The sequence below is a fragment of the Barbus barbus genome (genome assembly GCF_936440315.1).
Source record: "Barbus barbus genome assembly, chromosome: 28".
In the NCBI taxonomy this organism is placed as follows: domain Eukaryota; kingdom Metazoa; phylum Chordata; class Actinopteri; order Cypriniformes; family Cyprinidae; genus Barbus; species Barbus barbus.
Genome location: NC_136756.1, coordinates 4,743,404 through 4,759,307, shown reverse-complemented (window position 1 = coordinate 4,759,307; position 15,904 = coordinate 4,743,404). Strand labels below are relative to the sequence as shown.

The following is a 15,904-nucleotide window of genomic DNA, read 5'->3' as shown; positions in this document are numbered from 1 at the left end:
TGATGACATATACAACAATAGCACCTACCAGTCACTAAGGTACAGTAGCAGCAATGGTGAGTGATGTTTTTAAAGGTGGGGCTTAGCCAAGGGTCAATTATGATCCAAAACAGCTGTGAAAAGAGAAATTACTTCAAGTAGATACATCACATGGTCACTGCTTCTGTCTGTGTTTAGGTAAGTGAGGAGCTGATCAGGGTGGCTATTCTGTGGCATGAAATGTGGCACGAGGGGCTGGAGGAGGCGTCACGTCTGTACTTCGGAGAGAGGAATGTCAAAGGGATGTTTGCTGTCCTGGAGCCCCTACATGCCATGATGGAGAGAGGGCCACAAACTCTGAAAGAAACGTCCTTTAATCAGGTAAGTCCATATGGAGCCATTTGTAACCCAACCCAACCTTTCTGATACATTTTTGTATATTTATTTTTCTCAGGAAAGTGCATTGTACTGTACATTGACCATTAAAACTGATTAAAGAGGTCAAAAAAACATAAAAGAATGCAGAAATAACACGTGTCATAATAGCAATGAAGATTACTAAAGGTGACAATAAGGACACACTGTAAAAACAGTGTAGTTGAATAGGATTATTCAGGATGTACTTATGTAACATGAACTATAGAGACTGGCTGTTTTACCAAATACCTGAAAAATACAGTTGCTCACTGCAGATTTCATCTTCATTTGAACTGCTTAATAATTACTAAGATTAGGAACAAGACAGGCTACAAAAATGCAAACACTATGTACCAAGAATTATTTTGGCTTAATCTGCATTAATGTTCTATGATAATTAGCCACTGTACATTTCCATTTTCTCAAAAAAAAATATATTGTCTATCATTAAAAAGAAACTACTAGATAATAAAAAGTAGTTGTTTACCCTAATGTCAAATATGTATTACTATTGTTTCCCATGTTCATGGAAAAGCAGGGAATTGTCAAATTCTTATCTCCAGGGAAAGTTGTTGAAATTAATACAATCTTCATCCATGGAAGTCATGGATAAATCATGGAATTTTTTTATATTTAATATATTTTTTATTTATTATGCCCTGTCCTAAAATATTTAATTAGTGTTACATTGCACTAAAATAAAAATTTGAATACCTTTATTTATTATTCTGTCTACAAGCATTTCAAACTTCATACAACTTGGTCCCTCATCTGCAGTATTGTTCTTAAGGTCCTAAAACACTACAAATAAAGAAGAGCTGTGTCTGTGCTAGCTGCAGGGGGACATCTAAAAGCCCACTGCTTGTGATTGCACAGCTCTTCGCTGCAGGTATATACATATATGTAAATATTATTATACGGCATATATAAATCTCCCACTTCTCCCCTGCTTTTTCTTTATACTTCATGCACATGCAGAAAAAGCATGTGTGTTGCATTATTGCGTGACTATAACTAAAAAAACGAATCCACATCTTTACATGGTGTGCATTAAAAAGTGTTATTTTCTTATGTCACTTGGCAGAGAGAGCACATTCTCTCACACAGGAAAACATTTTTAATTGTCCATCAGTGTTTAGTTTTTCTTGTTTTTTTAAGAAAAATAGGTTGCAGGGTTTGCAATCTATGGTTTTGCACACCGTACATATAGAAGTGGAAAATGATTAGTCTATATGTTGTTAGCCTGCAGCACTTTCCAAAACACATTTACAGGAAGACCGTTCATAGTGCTTATGGCTATTGAAAAGATTCATGTTTCAAACACTGGACAGATAACAACTCTTCCTTCCCACCTAATGCAGGTGTCATATCCCGGTCTTCAAGCAAATGCATGCAACATTTTATCGAATAACATTAATCCACAAATATGCATTCATTTGATCTAAATAATGACTCTTTGATAAAGCTGTTTTATTTAGTTGAATCTGATTTGTTCATAATTGACACGTTGCAGCATTGTCTCTTACTGAACTGAACTAAATCAGTACTGATGTAGAATGACGCTATTGTCTTGTTAGAGCTGCTTTACAGAAACAGAATTTGGGTTTTCCTTATATTTGATGTAGAGTCATGATTCTGTTATTTTCCTGTGAAGCTGCTTTGAAACAATCTCTTTTATATAAAACGCTATATACATAATGGTGACTTGACCTAACTTTCCTTTTTCTAACTGTGGCTGTGGTTTCAGGCGTATGGCCGAGACCTGATGGAGGCGCAGGACTGGTGCAGGAAGTACATGCGATCAGGGAACGTGAAGGACCTGACGCAGGCCTGGGACCTGTACTACCATGTCTTCCGCAGGATCTCCAAACAGCTGCCACAGGTCTGCCCGTAGCATTTCTTGCTGGTGTATTCCTCAGAATAGTCTTTAGATCACTTACATCAGCCTGCAGCAGTATCATAAATCATGATGTCCTAAATGTTGATGTTGTTTTTAAAATTTAAATTTGGGATTGGGAACAGAAAATATGAGCATGTTTTTACAGCTATCAAACTCACAAGAGGCATGTGTGATGATGTTAAACTCAGCAAATATAAATGTTCAGGATGAAGACTGACGTTAAACATATTACCTGATGATATTTTGTTGTTATACATTTCTGACAGTGTTGATACAATATCGGCTGTGAAAAGAAGTGCACTTTTAAACATAACTTCTTCTGTCTGGATATAATTTAGTAATGTTTCATAAAATGATGTATTCATGCATATTGTCCACAGCTCACCTCACTAGAGCTTCAGTACGTCTCACCTAAACTACTTATGTGTCGTGATCTGGAGTTGGCCGTGCCTGGAACATATGACCCCAATCAGCCAATTATACGTATCCAGTCTATAGCTCCCTCATTGCAGGTCATCACCTCCAAACAGCGGCCACGCAAACTCACCATCATGGGTAAGAGCCAAGTGAAAATGAGCTGGTTTGCATAGGCTGTCATAAATATTAGGGGCAAAGAAAATGAACAACAGACACAAATAAACAGTTCTACATCTGGTCAGGCCCATGGCTTGCTCTGACCAGTGGCAGAGTGTTTTATTTTTTTTTAATTCACTTATTTTTATGTAAATTTATAGGATATAGCGTGTTTTTTTTTCTTCTTGTGATCTTGTGATTATATGGCATGTGGTCCGCAGGTCCTGGTGAAGGCATCTCTGTACTTGTGTGTGAAAAAGTTAGTTTTTATGAGGGCGATATTTCATTTTGTTGTCTTTTTTCCATACAAACACATGCTGTGATCTTGGTTGTAAATGCATGTGTGACAGTTGATACGGCGAGACAAAGCTTTTTCTGTTCTGTTCTGCGCCCTGCAGGTAGCAACGGTCACGAGTTCATGTTCTTGCTGAAGGGTCATGAGGATCTACGGCAAGACGAGAGGGTCATGCAGCTTTTTGGCTTAGTGAACACACTACTGGCTAATGACCCAGCCTCCTTGCGCAAGAATCTGAGGCAAGCCTCTTGCATTCAGGCATCAGAATCTCAGAAAGTGTTCTTCTTTGAAACAAATTATATCAGGCAAACAAGACATCGCTAAAGCAAATTATGTATTGGTACCTTATGTATTTTTTCTAAAATTACTTAAAAAGATCATTTTGTTTTTCTGATCAGTGAAATCAGTGGTAAATAGATTCAGAATGTTTGACACAAGAAATATAATACAGTAAAAATGAGTAGTTGACCAATACACAGTATTACCATGGCAGGTATATCAGACAGTATTTTGCATGTTACTGGCACATATGCAAATATCTTCTGCCCTTCAGGAGTTATATAAGTATTGCAAGAGTTTGGCTTGATATTATTAAGTATAACTTTTGCAACCGTAAGATATTTACATATTTCTCAAAAGACAAAATAACTATTTACACAGACATCATGACCATCAAATGTTTATCTTAACATATTGTGTAGCCTGCTTGAACATCAGTGAATGTTTTTGTAATGTTGTGCCTTAGTCCCTCAATTGTCCTAAATGTAAAATGCTGGACCCGCAACATAATTTCCAACATATCTTATGACCCCTTTTATGTTTTAAAATGATAAACAGCTTGCAGATTCTGCAATAAATATGCAAACTTATGAGCATATTTCCACTAAAACATTTTAACACACAAAAGACTTCAATGAACATTTTAAATGATGATACAAACTAAAAATTTAATAAGCATTTTGAATCGATTCCTTGAAGTGGGTAGATTAAAACGATTCCCAGAAATGAGCTGAACTGAATTTGCCAACTTTAATACTTTAACGTTTTTGCTACTGAAGTTTATAGCAGATGCAACTCGTGACACCCCAGTGCTGGGACACAGTAACACACTCACTTTTATGAGACATTTATCATCTCCAGTCCACCTAAGCTGCATGTCTTTTGGATGGTGGAGTAAACCAGAGCACGCTGAGAAAACATGCTAACACCGAGAGGAACATACAAACTACACACAGATAGGCTTCCTTGCTCAGCCAGAACTCAAACCTAGGACCTTCTAACTGTGAGGCTGCAGTGCCACCTGCTGAGCAGAGCTGCTATTACAGTGCTCTCCTCAAATATTTAATGTTCATGCTTTTGGTCTTTTAAAATATTCACAAAACTCTAACTGTTAATTAATGTAAAATATTTTTAAAAACTTAAGTTTCTGACATCCCCTCATACAATATACTTGATACATTTATTCGTTTAGCAGAAGGTTTTATCCGAAGCAGCCTACAAATGAGAAATGTAACAAGCTCTGAATCTTCTTCTGTAAAAAGGTTGAGCCACACATGGCGAGGGATCTAAGACTGATCTGACATGCAGAAAGTTTCTAGATTTTTTAAATCTGTTTTGTTGAATTGATGTTAATTAAAATAAGTAATTATTCTGTTTTCAGGTCTATTTCGCAGTGATGACTAAAGGAATCTGGCCTGATATTTAAATCCCAGTAAAACCATGGTTTATCTATTTTTTTTAAGTTAAATGTAAGATTAGGTTTTAATCGTTCACACAAACTTAAAAGCATACAATATGGATGAAAAGATACTTCAGTTAGATTTTTATTTATAAAGATTTCTAGATGCTTTAGAGAAAAAAAATAAAATAATTTTAATTAATTAACTTTTTTTTTTTTAGATAAAACCAAGTATTTTAATATTTGTGGAGGACGCTATACAGTGCTAGTCTACTGTTTCTAAATATTAGCCATATCTGTCACTGTGTGGCTCATATTTTCCTCTCATGAACATGTCTTTGAACAGTATTCAGCGCTATGCTGTGATTCCTCTCTCCACCAACTCTGGTCTGATCGGCTGGGTTCCTCACTGTGATACGCTGCATGCACTGATTCGAGACTACCGAGAGAAGAAGAAGATCCTCCTCAACATTGAACATCGCATCATGCTTAGGGTATGTTTCAAACCTGTCAAATACAGCTTCCTGTATGCCATTAAAGTCAAAATTGACCATTTTTATTTTAGTAATACACTTTCCTGGTCTTACTATGAACAGTTCAGCAGTGCATTTTATTAGAGAGAAAGAAAATTTTTGTCTTTGAATTTTTATAAAGCAACATGGAAATATGAATTTTACATTTTATTTTGGATTAAGCTTAAAAGTCACTGTGGCATTTAAGGCATGGTTATATTATATTAGTATACTACATTGTTATATAGTATGTGAATTTTCCCTTAACATAGGGTCTCATGGCCAAGACATACGCATGTCATTACCTCTTGGTCATATTATGTTCCCACAAGTTAATATGTCATGGGCACAACAAAACTAACTGCGCATGGTGTGGGAGGACATGAAGAACTGAAGAAGTAAAACTGATCTCTGTTGGCTAAAACTGTGTCATTTATGGTAGATGGCACCTGACTATGACCACTTGACTCTCATGGAGAAGGTGGAGGTGTTTGAGCATGCAGTGAACAATACAGCAGGAGATGACCTGGCCAAACTGCTGTGGCTTAAGAGTCCCAGCTCAGAGGTTTGCAATCATCATTCACTTTCATTCTCATCAACAAATTGTATGTTTAGCATATGGTCATATTTTCTGTCATCGAAGTCGATTCCAGTCACTTCATCTCAGTGCCCAAATAGATGTGGGTAAATTGTAAAATGTATTTAGGGGCACATGTTATTAAAAAAGTCCCTAAATGTCTAAATATTTTTAATTGTGTAACAAATATTTTAATGATAATTTTGCGAAGTCTTACATTTGGGGGAGGTAATGCAGATACGTGATAGTCTAATATGATTATTAAACTTCAAAAGCCTCTGATTTAATTAAATATGAGCGCTGCTTGTTTAAATTCAGAACTTTTTCTGTTAGTGGTGAAATGTATATTCCATTTAATTTTACCATTGTATCTACAGAAATTGAGTTGTTTTAAGAACAAAATAAAATTAAAAAAAGAGATTCTATCAATTACTTTTTTATTATTTTAATTTATAAAATAAAAATGTCAATCTCTTTGTACAGGTTTGGTTTGATAGGAGGACCAACTACACCCGCTCACTTGCTGTCATGTCCATGGTTGGCTATATCTTAGGGCTTGGGGACAGGTACAAACTAAACTGGCATTATTGCTTTTTTATCAGCACACATCAAACTAGTTTATTCATTCATTATTTATAACACGCTTAATCTTTGTTCTTCCAACCACAGACATCCTTCTAATCTGATGTTGGACAGGCTCAGTGGAAAGATACTGCATATTGATTTTGGGGACTGTTTTGAGGTAGTTTTTTTATATATATATTATAAACAACAACAAATAAGCAACATGCAGTAGTTTTGTTTGTTTATGACTGTTTTTTATATATATATATATTTAAGGTTGCAATGACCAGAGAAAAATTCCCTGAGAAAATACCTTTCAGATTAACCCGGATGTTAACCAATGCCATGGAGGTAAGATGATCTGCATGGGGGTGTATTTGAAGTGTTGAAGTCAAAAAAAAAAAAAATCCACCTTGCCTTAACTCTTCTAGATACTGGGAAAAAGAGTGATCACTATTAACTAGCATGCATATTACTTTATTTATATATTTTTTATTAATATTTTTAAAGCACATATTAGTGCCTTATTCTGCATGACCATATTTTAGATCTCTTAATCCTACACCGTACCTAAACTTAACTACCTTACTAACTATTAATAAGCAGCAAATTATGAGTTTATTGAAGTCATAGTTAAAGTAAAGATAGGTAGTTAGTTAATAGTGAGAATTGGACTGAAACGCCCTTGCATTGTTTCTGGCTGCCTAACAGATCATGTTTCCTCTCAGGTGACCGGACTGGATGGTAACTACCGGATTACATGTCACACGGTGATGGAGGTACTTCGGGAACACAGGGACAGTGTCATGGCCGTGCTGGAGGCCTTTGTCTACGACCCATTACTCAACTGGAGGCTTATGGACAGTGAGCACACAACTTTTCCATATTCAAAAGACTTAAAAGTACCAGAGCCACACAATCCTGTTAAGTCTTAAGATGGGTATACACTGTGCAAGGTCAGACACTTGGGAGGTCGTGAGACCTTTGTGAGCCTATGAGTCAGATAACCTGCTAATCATGACAATGCAGTTAATACATGGCATGAGCCAGTGGCTGTTGCGTAACCTTTTGTTCTAACCACAGAGATTAGATTTTTCATTGTTGCTGCTATGGCAGTAATGACTATGTAGGTGTCGGCAAGGAGGTATTTTAATTAATGCATTTTCGGAGTCAGTGTCGACTAAAGCTGATGATGCAGCCTCGTCATCTCCACATTACAGTGGATGCGCATTTAGAGAGAAATGCACCTTCCATACGCATCACATAATTAGAGAGTATTTGTTTTTAATTTGAATTGGTTCATTTAAAAGTAGAAAAGCTTTTTATGTCGTTTGAGTGATGAATGGAGCTCAAACGTAGTTCAGGCAGACTCGGCGTGACAGCCAGCATCAGCTAACGCTCAGCTGATTCTAACTCTTCCCACTACAATTAAATAAGATATATAAGTTCATCACACTTGCCTTAGTCTGTCACACAGATATGCGCTTAACAGAGTGGTCCTGAATGAAATAGATGTATTTCTCATGTCTGTGAGGCAAGTAGCCTATACGCTAATTTTCGGTTTATATTTGTGACATGCATTTGTGATACGGCAGAAAGAACAGTTTGTTTTTTACAGTGCAAAAGCAAAATGTTTGATAGGCGAACATTTGAATTTCCAGCCCAATGTACTGTAATTATCAAGTCAAGTCACCTTTTATTTATAGGCAGCGGCTATTTGCACTAAATGCAAATAGCATATTTTTTTAGTGACAGATGCTATTTACACTAAGTGCAAATAGCTATAGATTCTATTTACACTGTTAAAATAGCAAGATTTGCTGCTATTTATACTACTTATTGCAAATAGTGGCAATTATCTGCACCTCAGTATTGTAGTACATTATAAAACAGTACGCAATAATAATGTACTGAGTGTAAATTATAATTTTAATTCAAATTTATTAAATGGATGTCACCTTATTGGGACAATAAAGCTCTCCCTACACCTACCCTAACCCTACCCAATACTTTATTTTCAACTTTTTGGTTATTTCCTTAATTTTTATTGAAAATAAATGCCTTTCTGATGCGATATGAGATTTGAAAAGGGAGAAAAAAATGTTTGGCAAAAGGTGGGCTCGAACTCGGGTCGCTCGCGTCAAAAAGCATGTGCCTTACCATCTACTCCACTAAAACTGATGTTGAACTAGCTTCTTTTTTTACTGTTGACTAACCCAATCACACGTTAGTGGGCGGAGTTAGTGTAAATAGCCTTTGCCAACAAGATGGGCTATTTGCACTTAGTGTAAATAGACACTGTTATTTCTATAGCGCTTTTAACAATACAGATTGTGTCAAAGCAGCTTTACAGTATCAAATAGGAAAATAGTGTCGGTAATGCAAAAGGACAATAGTAAAGATGAATTCAGTGATGTCATCTAGCTCAGTTCAGTTCTAATACTATTTGTTCAATAAAGTCGATGATATCGCTGGAAGTTAAGCGTCCCCAACTAAGCAAGCCAGAGGCGACAGCGGCAAGGAACCAAACTCCATTGGTGACAGAATAGAAAAAACCTTGGGAGAAACCAGGCTCAGTCGGGGGGGCCAGTTCTTCTTTGGCCAGACGAACCAACAGTTTGTGCCGAGGACTCATCTGGTTCCCGAGGTCTTGTCCCGTTGGCCCGTCTAGTCGGTGGTTCCCAAACTTTTTCTGCCGGGCCCCTTTTGTAAAGAAAAATATTTTCAAGACCCTCCACCCCCCCTTTTTTTGGGGGGGGGGGGGGGGGTCTCTTATGCTCACCAAGGCTACATTTATTTGTTAAAAATACAGTAAACACTGCAATATTGTGACATATTGTCAATTTAAAATATCTATTTGAATGTTTTAACATATAGGCTACTTTATTCCTGTGATCAAAGCTGAATTTTCATCATCAATACGCCAGTCTTCAGTGTCACATGATCCTTTACAAATCATTCTAATATGCTGATTTGTAATCATTTCTGATTAATATCAATGTTGTAAACATTTGTGCTGCTTAATAATTTTAAGGAAAAAAAAATTTCACGATTCTCTTATGAATATTTGAAATTGTCCTTTGTGTCAGAGCGCTGGAGTTCGTCAGAAATAGAACGGGACATCAGTTTATTGTCATGCATTTGTCGACGAGAGGAGCATAACCTCGGCTAGTGCTTCTGACATTTGCCGCTGGCTCTGATGTCTCTATAATGGTTAAACATAAGATATAGTTCTTTTTGGGTAAATCTAACAGGTAATCTTTGGTCTTTATTCTATTGATCTATTGATATGTTAAAATGAACAAAACAGGCAATATTGATATAATATTCCGTTTCATTGTAATGTATGTACGTTCCCTGAACTACATTACTGCGGCTATTAATATGTTTAAATGAAACCAAAAAGAGGCAGTGGTGTTTGATATATTTCGTCTGTAAATACAGTGAGGAAGATTGCAGCAGCCAAGACTGATGTTATCAAGTACGCTGCTCTTTGCAGAATTACTGGACTTGCGTCGTTCCGTCCGCGGGATTCACACTCCCAAGTCTCGTGAAGTCCGAACTACCGAGGATGCAAGTCCGAAATTTGTGTACTTGGTATTGAGAAACGCGCGCAGATCTAACGTTACGTTATGAATCTTCTCGGTACTTTAGACCACGATGGAAACGCAGACAACAACAGGTCTGGGGGAAAAAAGTTCCTGGGACATATTGTTCCAGGTAATTTCGTGGAAAAGCGGCTTTATATTTCTACATGTCTCCCTGCAATACAACTCTGATTCTTCAATCGCGCCATCTAGTGGTCTGTTATTGATGTAACCACAACTGCTACAACTGATAACGGAGCTCTCAAGCGGGTACTGTGAGTTATGTTGAGGTCATTAAAATATGTCAAATTAATATTTTGCGTTCAATTATTTCCTTTTTAGGCAAGTGGCCTCATGATAAGCGGGAAAATTATGCAGTGTAGTCTTTATCATATTGCAAAATAATCTGCTGACTATAAACTATCCCTCAGCCTAGTTTGGGAACCACTGGTCTAGGTGACAAGGTCTTCACTGGGGATCTGTCTCTGGGGCTTATCTAAGTGTCCTGTCTCCGCTGACGTTCAGGGCTGTAGAGGTCATATCTAGGTGCTGATCTACCATCTGATTTGGATATGGACTGGATCGGTGGCTATGGTGATCTTGGAATAAGAAAGAAACAGACTAATATTAGCGTAGATGCCATTCTTCTTACGATGTAACGAGTACATTGTGTGTTATGGGAAGTGTTCCCGGTTCCGGTTGACCTAATTAATGCAGCCTAACAATCCTTTAATGGACTTGAATAATAGAAATGTGTTCGTGATTTATGTGTAAGCCAGGTTAAAGCGATGTGTCTTTAATCTAGATTTAAACTGACAGAGTGTGCCTGCCTCCCGAACAGTGTTAGGTAGATTATTCCAGAGTTTGGGCGCTAAATAGGAAACGGATCTGCCGCCCGCAGTTTATTTTGATATTCTAGGTATTATCAAATTGCCAGAGTTTTGAGAATGCAGTGGACGTGGAGGACTATAATGCGATAAGAGCTCGCTCAGGTACTGAGGTGCTAAACCATTCAGGGCTTTATAAGTAATTAGATTTTAAATTAGATTTTAAAATAAATCTAGACTAGGGGTAGGCAGTGTCGGAAGTATGACCATATTAGCCCGGTTCTGTCTACACTGCACTGGCTCCCTATTAAACTCCGTATAGATCAGAAGAAGGCAACGTCAGTCCAGGAGTGCCGATGTCCTGCAGAGTTTAGCTCCAACCCTGAAAAAAACCTCACCTGCCTGTAACCCTTGTAATTCTGAAGACCATGATTAGCTTGTTCAGGTGTGTTTGATTAGGGTTGGAGCTAAACTCTACAGGACAGCGGCACTCCTGGACTGACGTTGCCTACTTCTGATCTATACAGAGTTTAATAGAGAGCCAGTGCAGTGTAGACAGAACCGGGCTAATATGGTCATACTTCCTTGTTCTAGTAAGAACTCTAGCTGCTGCATTTTGAACCAGCTGGAGTTTATTAAGCGTGCAGAACAACCACCCAAATAAAGCATTGCAATAATCGAGCCTCTAGGTCATGAACGCATGAATTAACATTTCGGCATTTGACATTGAGAGCATAGGGCGTAATTTAGATATATTTTTGAGATGGAAAAATGCAGTTTTACAAATGCTAGAAATGTGGCTTTCAAAATGTGGCTTTTAATTTGTTAATTTATGTACTTGTTACTCTGCATATTTCGTGAAGTATTTTGAATTCACATAAGGTCGTTAGAAAATGTTGTGTTTTCTAGAAAGACTTTTGACGCTTTACTTGACAACATTGTTGGTGCCCTAGTGACCTGTGTACAGTAGCTAATAGAAATGTCAAAAGGAATGTGTTTTTATTCATTTTATTTATTTACATTTATACCATTTTCGTTTATTACTTTTTAATATATTTGAAAATATCAACCTAAAATATTGATGTTAGGTTGATAGTCAGCCTTTTGTTTGTGAAAAAAGTAAAGTTTGTCAAGTAACTGGAAGTTTCTTTTCTCTCCTACAGCAAACACTAAAGGAAACAAGCGCTCCAGGACCAGAACTGACTCCTACACGGCAGGACAGTCTGTTGGTGAGTCTTTGACTTTATCCCATTCTAATTAATAGTGTTATAGTAGGTGTAAACTCCCCTGTAAAACTGATGAGCAGGGAGATTACAGAAAAAAGTTGTTCACAAGATTTTGTTTACAGTGTCGGAGCTTTCCCATAAATAATGCTTTTATTTACACACATTTCGGACAGTCCCGTAATGACAAAGTGACTTCTAAAATACTCATCCGGAATTTCCACCAAAACTAATGCATGTTCTTGGTAATAGATTAATTTTTGTGGTGTCTTTTTGGTATGTTTCATGTAGAAGCCATGGAGGGTATTGACCTGGGAGAAACAACCCTCAAAAAGCCTGGGACTACAGTGCCTGAGTCAATTCACTCCTTCAGTAAGTTCTTGAAGACAGTCCTTAAAGTCATTCTGCTTTCAAGTCCTCCTGGGTGGTTCTAATTTACAAGCTCAGAACTCATGATTATTAAGTGATTTTGGTCTGAATTAAGTTGGCATTTTTAAATTCTGTTCCTTTAGACTACCTGTCAAAAACAGAACAGGTTTTACCTACGTTATCAGTCTTATGCCACTTATGTGGGGAAGTCGTGGCCTAATGGTTAGAGAGTCGGACTCGTAATCCAAAGGTTGCGGGTTCGAGTCTCGGGCCGGCAGGAATTGTAGGTGGGGGGAGTGAATGTACAGCGCTCTCTCCACCCTCAATACCACGACTGAGGTGCCCTTGAGCAAGGCACCGAACCCCCAATTGCTCCCCGGGCGCTGCAGCATGGCTGCCCACTGCTCCGGGTGTGTGTTCACGGTGTGTGTGTGTGTGTGTGTGTGTGTGGATTTGTTCACTACTCACTGCTGTGTGTGTGCACTTGGATGGGTTAAACGCAGAGCACCAATTTCGAGTATGGGTCACCATACTTGACAATACGTCACGACTTTAAACAACGGGTTTTGTCCTCTAGACCTGATAAACAACCAAATGATTATTATTTTCTGGCAAACTTGATAAGTTTTATTCATCAATAGATGCATTTAATCCATGCAAATCACTGTGCTCCCCCAGCTGAATAAGGTGCCAAAATCTATATTTCTTAACACAGTACAAAAGTTGGTCTGCACTCATTAATTATTTTATTGAAATTAAAGCAGGAGATAAAAAGATCAAACTTTCGGATCTGACAATTCTGTGTCTCTCAATGATTATATAGCAAACAACATCAGATTGATTATAGTTAATCAATTAATCTACAAGCACATTAAGAGTTTTAAAGAGTGCAGACCAACCTTTGTAATGTGTGAACCAATAGATGCATTAAAAATCCAAAGCCTTGTGAATAGGATTCTGGCATAGGGCTTCATCCTGGAAAAAAAAAAGTCTCACAGGTTCCGAAAAAATAAATTATTAGGCAGCACAACTGTTTCCAACGCTGATAATAAATCAGCATATTAGAATGATTTCTGAAGGCTCGTGTGACACTTAAGTGTGTAGTAATGGCTGATGAAAATTCAGCTTTGCCACAACAGGAATAATAACGTACACATAAAAAAAAGTTTTATTTTAAATTATAATAATATTTCACAATATTACTGTTTGTAATGTATGTTTGATCAAATAAATGCAGTGTTATGGAAGTTTAACTAAAGCGTTACCTTAACTAATGTGTCAAAATGTTTTTTCAGCCGATTGAGCCGATTAAAAACAGTCTCAAACAGAATCCATCCAGCTTACAAAAAAAACTACTGCATGCACATAAACAACAGAAGCAGAAATAAGATATTACATATGTAAAATAATGCGATTGTCAAACATTAAACGGCACATAAATCAAAACTGCCTAACTTTACCGATTGAAATCTCGACCCAGGAGGTAGTATAGGACTGTGCAAGCTTTGAGGGTCTACACCATCTACAGTATGTTCATCTCCAACTATGCTCTATCATCGTTCTGAATATAATACAGATGTGTGATTTGTGGTTTTCTCAGCTTTTTGTTCTATATATATATATATATATATATATTGTGGCGGGAGGAGCCAATGACAGACACAGTGGGTGTGGCATCAGGCCTCGGAGAGGTTTTTATTAAACAATAAAAAATGTACAAAAGTGTCCAAAGGGGGAAAAGTGTCCAAATAAACGGGGAATCTGGTGTCCTCGTTGTGCCGCGGGGCTAGTGAAGGAGGGTAGTGTTCGTCAGGGAAGGGTCCAGGGAAGGGGCGGAGTCCGGTGGCCGCACGCGCTCCCCTCTCGGGGCCGGGAGCGAGTGGCGGCGGCATCTCTTGCGCGGCTTCGTCCATCTCCTGGGTTCCCGGCGCTTCTGGGGGATTCGGCGGCCCGGCATCCTGGCCCGTCAGCCGCCTAACGGGTGCAGCAGTCCTCCTCGACGCACCCTTCCTGGACCCACGAGGACACCAGCGTGCATGCACGGGGAAGAGACCGGTCTCCCGAGGAGAGGCGCGCTCGGCGTTTAAACAGTGGCGGTGATGAGGCTCTATTCACGTCAGGTGCGCCTCATCACACGCCGCCAGCCCTGCGTGTTCAGCGCCCCTCCTCTCTCACACACCCACTCCCGTCGGGAGCCTGGTGAAGGGCGGCGAATACGGGATGGGGTGGTGATGATGGACAGGGGGGAGGCAGCCGACTCGTCACAATATATATATATATCTTATAAAACTATTAGAAATCAGCTAGCCCAGTAGTTACCATTTTTTTGGCGTTTTTGATACTATGCAGTTAAAGCAAAACATTAAAAGTACAAATAAGACACAGTTTGTGTCAATTTTCCTTTATTAAACCCTTTCGGATGTATGTTTTGTTTTATTTAATAAACTATTTGAACAACTTTGCATATATTTTTCATCATCTTTGGACTCAAACAATACAAAATACCAGACCATGAAAAGGAAGATGAATATTGCTTTCCCCACTAGTTCCCGCTCATGAACCTTTTTTGGCTCTGGAAGTCCCAAGCAGCACAGTCTGCTCTTCATCGCCACTGCTCCCATCCAGCGCAGAGTTGTCTTGATCGCCACTGGTCCAGTTTAACACCAAGCATGTCTCTTAACCCAACACTTGTTTGATATTGATGTTCACACCGAACCTTCCTCTCCTGCCTGCTACACCAAAGCCAGCCATTCCTTTGGCCTTGCCCTTCGCTGGCTCCTTTCAGCCCTTTGGATCGGCCTTTTTCAAGACACATTGCTGTGTGACATCAACATGCTTTTATCATTATTTCAATCACCATATGAACATTTACCTGAAACCAAAAAAATTGTTATATTCAATTATATTCAACATTCGACTCCCACAAAATGCAATTCACCAACAAATATTTGATAAGAACACACAATAGAAATTATTAGCATAAAAGGGAAGCTAGTGTTTTCCATTAGTATAAGCACAAATAAATAAAGTAAAACAAACCTTGAATGTTTCAATGATTAAATAAAACCGAATAATATGCTATCACATGCAGTCATACATGCATACCTCTTTCTCAGTAATAAAGAGCTGCTGGGTCACATTGACCCTTTGCTGAAATTGAAACAGCCGAAACCCCGGGCTGAAGTGCGAGAACCCCTGCCACTGCAGGCAGACAGGTCACCCAGACAGACTGTCAGGTCACCAAGGTCACGGGAAAATCTCACAGAGATTTGGATATGGCCTGAACTCTCACACTCTTCAAGGCACTCACCAAGCACACATCAAATTGGCCTTCACAAACCTTGCAGCCCCCTGTAAGGTGCAAGAGCCTCCGGCCAAACCACACCAGAGGTTTACTCTGGTA

General features: G+C 38.5%; 1 protein-coding gene across 1 annotated transcript in view; it reads left to right on the top strand.

Moving 5' to 3' along the window:
* Window positions 1-15,904, top strand: part of LOC306848233 (serine/threonine-protein kinase mTOR-like) — a 115,731-nt gene that overhangs the window by 95,437 nt on the left and 4,390 nt on the right. The window contains exons 44-55 of the mRNA XM_079382652.1: window positions 178-360; window positions 2,144-2,278; window positions 2,677-2,851; window positions 3,268-3,403; window positions 5,189-5,336; window positions 5,797-5,919; window positions 6,415-6,497; window positions 6,601-6,673; window positions 6,772-6,846; window positions 7,224-7,359; window positions 12,073-12,138; window positions 12,424-12,504. Of these exons, the coding sequence (XP_079238778.1) occupies window positions 178-360; window positions 2,144-2,278; window positions 2,677-2,851; window positions 3,268-3,403; window positions 5,189-5,336; window positions 5,797-5,919; window positions 6,415-6,497; window positions 6,601-6,673; window positions 6,772-6,846; window positions 7,224-7,359; window positions 12,073-12,138; window positions 12,424-12,504 (1,414 nt within the window). The remainder of the gene's footprint in view (window positions 1-177; window positions 361-2,143; window positions 2,279-2,676; window positions 2,852-3,267; window positions 3,404-5,188; window positions 5,337-5,796; window positions 5,920-6,414; window positions 6,498-6,600; window positions 6,674-6,771; window positions 6,847-7,223; window positions 7,360-12,072; window positions 12,139-12,423; window positions 12,505-15,904) is intronic.